The 7321-nt window shown below is 34.2% G+C and overlaps 1 protein-coding gene across 1 annotated transcript; it reads right to left on the reverse strand.

The window, feature by feature from the left end:
- Window positions 1-494: 494 nt before the first annotated feature.
- On the reverse strand, window positions 495-2388 carry LOC132565095 (circumsporozoite protein-like). The gene is made up of 2 exons (XM_060229704.1): window positions 1902-2388; window positions 495-547 (listed from the first exon to the last, which is right to left on the reverse strand). The coding sequence occupies exons 1-2, from the start codon at window positions 2386-2388 to the stop codon at window positions 495-497; spliced, it is 540 nt and encodes a 179-aa protein (XP_060085687.1).
- Between the last annotated feature and the right edge of the window lie 4933 nt (window positions 2389-7321).

Raw genomic sequence — 7321 nt, forward strand, 5'->3', positions numbered from 1 at the left:
ATGTCATCAACAGAACTGTACACAGTTATCGGTCCCGGGGATCAAGGGAATAGAGTGACAGCAAGCATGAAAGTCACCCGCACGAATCACAAAGGCATGGTTCTACAACTGTGGTTAATGGGAAATTGTTGAATAGGCAAATTTAGAAATTTTAGAAAGCGGACATTTTTTTTATCTACATATATTAGAAGTTAATGAGAAGAAATGTAATGGAGAAAAATAGACAAAGCAAAGTAAACTGAAAAATGTCACCAATTTATGCAAAAATTAAATCAGAATGTTCTTCTTAAAACAAAATCTAAGGAGTTATTGACTTCTGGGTTCTATTCCAGATTTCTGACATTAAAGGTATGTTGGTTCAATTCCATGTAGCTATTTAAAGATGTAATTGAGTTAAAAGTTTAATTGGCTATCCTTGCATCAGTGCTATACAGCACACCATAGTTAAACGATTATAAGCTCAACACAATGGCTTTCAGCAGTTACATTCCACTTCAGTTTGGCATTCCATAGCGCTTCAGCTTCACATGCAAAACACATCTTTTCACTTAGGAATACAACCAATTTCTCTGTTATATTAGCATTCTTAGAAGACATGGGAATGCAATATTCACACCTGACTGATTGGGGAGATTATCTTAACTATTTTCAAAGCTAAGATGGTATTAGGAGTTAGTAGCATTAAGACTTTATTGTTCCCAGTTTAAACCTGACCCTTTTATCATACATCCCACAGCTCTGTGTTATACTGTCTCATTCTTAACACAAACTCAATGATCCTGATAGTCTCAGATAAACTATTGTCTCATTGGTATAGTTTTTTTCTGTGTTAAACCCTTTGATACATTAATAATTAGTGGATCTGTTCAAGATATCCAGTAGTTCAGGGGATTTAGAGATGCACCAAGGACATCTGGTAGTTGGATTTCTAGATATAGCATAACAAAGACATGTGGTTATCTGTGTGTCTATATATCGCCATAGACATCTGGTTACCTGTGTGTCTATATATCACCATAGACACCTGGTTATCTGTGTGTCTATATATCACCATAGACACCTGGTTATCTGTGTGTCTATATATCACCATAGACACCTGGTTATCTGTGTGTCTATATATCACCATAGACATCTGGTTATCTGTGTGTCTATATATCACCATGGACATCTGGTTATCTGTGTGTCTATATATCACCATAGACACCTGGTTACCTGTGTGTCTATATATCACCATAGACACCTGGTTACCTGTGTGTCTTTATATCACCATATACATCTGTGTGTCTATATATCACCATAGACATCTGTGTGTCTATATATCACCATAGACACCTTGATATCTGTGTGTCTATATATCACCATAGACATCTAGTTATCTGGAGGTCTATATATCACCATAGACATCTGGTTATCTGACTGTCTAGATATGTGTAGTCCAGATATCTGGCCATGACACTCTGACATTCCCTGCAGAAAGAGGACATATTGATTTACCACTCAAACATGTCTGTACACCCCTGTAAACAGCTAGTTCTTATCCTCCCCAGACAAAAACTTTGATCTAATCAGAATTGGATGAGACAGGCATGGAACTCAGGCTAACTGCTTCGTAAGGAAATTACATCTAAATTTAGGCTAGACTTCAAGGTCTATATGTCAAGTAGTTTATAAATTTATTTTTACCAATAGATTAACATTTTGAGTTATTTATGATAGCTAATATGCCTTGTGTGCCCCAAGCAACATTATATCATGAAATAAGAGACATATTTTGACAGTTGTGCATGTTTGACATGGGACTCCAATATTCCTAATGCAAGTGACATAACTAGTTCTGTCAAACACAAAACTGATATTGCATTGTCATTTCTTTTAATGTTCACTAAAAATGAATAACTTACATGAATATTCCTCCTTATTTTTGTCTTTTATATTTGGATAATCTTTCTTATTCATCTTTTGATCAACATTAGGGTTACCTCCCTTATTCATCTTTTGATCAGCATTAGGGGTATCTCCTTTATTCATATTTTCATTTACATTAGGGCTGACTCCCTTATTCATCTTGTCATTTACATCATGGTTCTCTCCCTTGTTCATCTTTTTATCAACATTAGGGTTATCTCCCTTATTCACATTATCATTTATATCGAAGTTATTTCCCTTATTCATCTTTTCATTTACATTAGGGCTGACACCCTTATTCATCTCGTCATTTATATTTGGGTTATCTCCCTTATTCATCTTGTCAATAACATTAGGATTATCTGCCTTATTCATCTGGTAATTAATGTTTGGGTTATTTCCTTCATCTATCTTGTCATTTCCATCAGGGTTATCTCCCTTGTTTATCTTGTCATTTACATCAGGGTTATCTCCCTTATTCATCTTGTCATTAACATTAGGGTTATATCTCTTATTAATCACAAAACAGATACTTTGAAAGGATATCAGAGTTTATGCAATACCTTCATTCTTTGTAGTTCTGAATTCAATTATAAAATGATAAATTTATAGAACAAATATGTAAACAAGATTTACAATATTCATGGAGCTTTAGAAAGAAGAATTTCTGCCTATGATACCATTCTGATTTAAATGACCCCCAAAACTATGATTATTTGATATGGTTAATTATCTCCTGTAAAAATGTATGGTACTACCACTGCTTGTAAAATCCTTTTGAAATGAATATTCATGGGGATTTCCATTTTTGAAGCACAGTTTAGGTTTATCTTAAAATATCTTTTCCCTTTACCCTCATGTCCTATTAATTTCTCTTCTTTTTATTTCCTGTACCAATAAACGGAATTGAAATCCAAACAACAGGCCGAACAGACCTGTACTGCTAATCTCTTTTGCCGCTCTCAAAAAAAAGCTGTTCATACTACCAAGTCACTGACCAAATATCATGACCCGCAGGACTTCTGGTTAACAAAACACAGCTGTTTGATCAGGATAAGTTCATTCTCCCTTTTTAGCAGGCACACCGTGTTAACCAAGAAGTAAGTGAGCACTGCTATATCAAGAGTAAAAGTGCATGTCTTCAGGATGTGTCAACATGTAAGCCTGAAAACACCAGCCCATTCTATAGGTATCCAGTGATTGAAGAATGCTGGCATTTATGTCGTAACAATGGTGACATTCATGATCCTCCCTTGACTTAATACACCGTTCCTCCACATAAACATCAATGTTTTTTAACAGATCTGGTTTTAAATTGAAGCACGCTCCCCAATAACATCAGGAGTTTGATGCTACAAGCAGACTTGATATCACCATAATTGAATCAGAATGGTTAACAAAAAATGCAACATCACCCACCAAAAATGTACTGGCTTGGTTGGCAAGCATATGTCCTGATTAGAATATGCATGCTCAAGTACGTTTTATAGTTACACTTGTTCATGGTACAGATTTAAAAACTTTTGTAGTCAAAAGTGCAGGCCATCTCAAATTTCTACCTTAAAATTTTCAATTAGTGATATATGCCCTCTTTTTTCTACACTGCCCATATAGTGTGTACCACAGCCAAAATTGGTCATGACAGATACGTTTAACATCAAAACCAATTCAAAGTACCCTGCCAAAGTGTTTAATGTATTCTGCTCAGAAGTGTAACATATGGCACATTTTCAACAGCACAATAAGATAAATCTGTACTGCAGTATGTAAAATGAGTGATGTTGTTCACTTGAGGGATCTTGACACCTGTACTTCACACTAGTATGACCTTTATTCTATTTAAGTTGAATCTTTTCCCTTCCTTATTCTTATTTACTGTTCCATCACTCATTTTTTTTTTCAGATAATGGACAACGAGGGACAGAGGGAAGTTAATCCACATATAAAATTTGAGAATGATATTTTCAGTTCTTCTCAAGAAATTGCAACGAGAAACTTAAATTACAAAATCCAGGATGGCCACCTATCTGTCATACTGATTCTACTGTAAGTCCCAAAAACAAATTATGCACAAACTTGGGATCAAAGGGGAGGCTTCATGTGAATTTGAGAAAGATCCATCCAGTATTTCTAAAGAAATAACTACAATATGCTTCTACAAACAAAATCAAAGATGGCTGCCTGTCAGTCTTTACTAATTAGTTCCAATCATACACAACTATAGATCAAGGGGACGCTTCATATAAATTTAGGGAATGATCCATCTGTAAATCAAGAAACAGCAGTAATGAAATACTTGAAGGACAGATGTAGAACAGACCACAGACACTGATGACAGTAAGCTAAAAATTTGTACCATACAGAAACAAGAAGGTCAAACTTTCATTTCAGAGTATTTTTATTTCACACTGCCAATTCAAAACTCGTGGACATTTACCATACAGCTTGGTGATTCACCATACTGTTCCTTATCTCTAGGACTTCTCTAGAGGAGCTGCAATACACTTGTGGAATATAAATAGGGGAGGGGGATAGCCAGATAAAATAATGATCTATTTTTATGGGAAACAAATTCAAAGTATTAGCAATTAAATTGCTCTACAGATAAGGTCTTTGTTTCCAAACTTGCTTATTTCTTTCCAGTTACAGTCCTGTGCCTAAAGCTCCCGGGTCTATATGTATATGATGTATTTATCTGTTTGTTACACAAAATTAAACAGTACAGATAAAACTCCGTCCTGTTTTTGTTCCTAGCGTTGTTTCAGATTTGAAGAGCATCTTTATGACACGGCACGTCACAGTTTTAAACCACAACAATAATACATTAACAATGTCATATAATTTGTAGGACGTCTACAAGTTGACCAAACTTATCCTTTTTATATAAACAAGTTGACAATGACTTTAAATCATATATTCTAGGGCACAAGTTTATGAAAGTCAATCACTTAGTAACTGTATATATCAAACTTTGACCTTTCAAATTCGATAGGATCCCACCAATCATTTCTCTATCCATACATAGTAAAACAGCTGATAAATGGACATTATTAGCCAACAGACAGTATGAGAAGATTATATTAAGATATTGTATTGATCCCTAATATTTATGGACTTTTGTAAGTATGATCAACAAAACATTCAACAACGTTAAACAAATTTATCTCCTAACTTAATGATGTTGGATTTCCCGATCTTTTCAGGTCTGAATAGGTACAATGTGACAACTAGTATTATGTGACAGTCTATGAGTATTGTGTCTGACAATTTGCTGTTTACAGACAGCTCACTATCACCTGTCATCTCCGTCTAATGGCTTTGATTTTCAAACATTAACTTCTTAAACAGATTTCTAAATCTATATACAGCAAGTTTTCATCATATTTACAGCAGAAAAACTTGCCACATGAAAGAAAGTAATGTCATAATGCTATTTTGAAACCTGATAAATGCATATTGAAAATAACTAACTTCAGAAAATTTTGTTTGATCTCTAGTTTCCTTTAGGGAAAAACATTAGATATTGTCAATGTTGAAAATGATAATGTCAATGTTGAAAATGATTATGTAACTAGCTACAAGCAATTATACAATTTTTTTTTTAAAGAAGACCAAAACAGATTGAGTAATAGTAGAGGAGACAAACTTTCAATGAAATGATTTTGAGGAATTGATTGTTGGAGACCTACAAATATTGATACAGATCTTGAAAGGCTTAGTTGAAGCCATTATAGGCAGAAAGGAAAATAACATCAGCAGAGTGCAGATGTTTTTACACCCCTGGTCACACTGGTCAAACTGACAAAAAGAAAAAGGTCCAGGTAAAGACTCAAACGTCACTAAAACCCGGCTAGACGCTACTTATCATAACAGGTGCCTACAAATTAATTTACATCATTAATTACCAATTAGTTCTATAACCCTGACATATCCAGGAGACCTACTTTGACCTTTGATATCATGATGTCATAAAGCAATGATGTTGCCCTCTCGGATTCCCTATACTCTTTAGACCTTAAGCTTGTTAGTGATATGAGTAATTACACATGAACAGATATAGTATCACTGTATCAGTAAGAAGGCTTCGTAAACATGCATCCCAATCTACTTTTTTTATCAGGTGTGTTGCAAGAATTAAGTCTTCCAGAAAAATATCTTGTGTGATGAAGTGCATATTGGCAAGAGAATTGGTAAAAGGTAAACAGTATATAGCAGACACCAGGCGGTATTGTTATCACCTATATATACCCAATAAAAGCTCACCATTATCTCCCGGAATGTTAATTAGCCCAGCATGTAGAACTTGACCTTGAAACATAGGAAGTTTTCTTGACAACACACAGGAGAGAGATTATTCCTTTACTTCACAGTGTTTTCCCAGCCACTTATAGCACAAGAGATAGACCTTTCTATTCTTCACTATGTTTTTTCTACAATTTACAGCACAATAGCTAAATCTCTCTTTTCTTCACAATGTTTTTTTCTACAATTTACAGCACAATAGCTAAATCTCTCTTTTCTTCACAATGTTTCCCTATGATTACAGCACAATAGCTAAATCTCTATATTCTTCACAATGTTTTTTTCTACAATTTACAGCACAATAGCTAAATCTCTCTATTCTTCACAATATTTCCCTATGATTACAGCACAATAGCTAAATCTCTCTATTCTTCACAATGTTTCCCTATGTTTACAGCACAATAGGTAATCTCTCTTTTCTTCACAATGTTTTTTTCTACAATTTACAGCACAATAGCTAAATCTCTCTTTTCTTCACAATGTTTCCCTATGTTTACAGCACAATAGCTAAATCTCTCTATTCTTCACATTATTTCCCTATGATTACAGCACAATAGCTAAATCTCTCTTTTCTTCACAATGTTTCCCTATGATTACAGCACAATAGCTAAATCTCTATATTCTTCACAATGTTTTTTTCTACAATTTACAGCACAATAGCTAAATCTCTCTTTTCTTCACAATGTTTCCCTATGATTACAGCACAATAGCTAAATCTCTCTTTTCTTCACAATGTTTCCCTATGATTACAGCACAATAGCTAAATCTCTCTTTTCTTCACAATGTTTCCCTATGATTACAGCACAATAGCTAAATCTCTCTTTTCTTCACAATGTTTCCCTATGATTACAGCACAATAGCTAAATCTCTCTTTTCTTCACAATGTTTCCCTATGATTACAGCACAATAGCTAAATCTCTCTTTTCTTCACAATGTTTCCCTATGATTACAGCACAATAGCTAAATCTCTCTTTTCTTCACAATGTTTCCCTATGATTACAGCACAATAGCTAAATCTCTCTATTCTTCACAATGTTTTCCCTATTATTTTACAGCATTTAGTGTAATGCTCTGGACAAAATTTAAGTATGGAAAATAACAAAGGGCAATAACT

This window comes from Ylistrum balloti, unplaced genomic scaffold (genome assembly GCF_031769215.1).
Source record: "Ylistrum balloti isolate Yb309-2 unplaced genomic scaffold, AGI_CSIRO_Ybal_v1 Utg369572, whole genome shotgun sequence".
NCBI classification, from domain to species: Eukaryota; Metazoa; Mollusca; class Bivalvia; order Pectinida; family Pectinidae; genus Ylistrum; species Ylistrum balloti.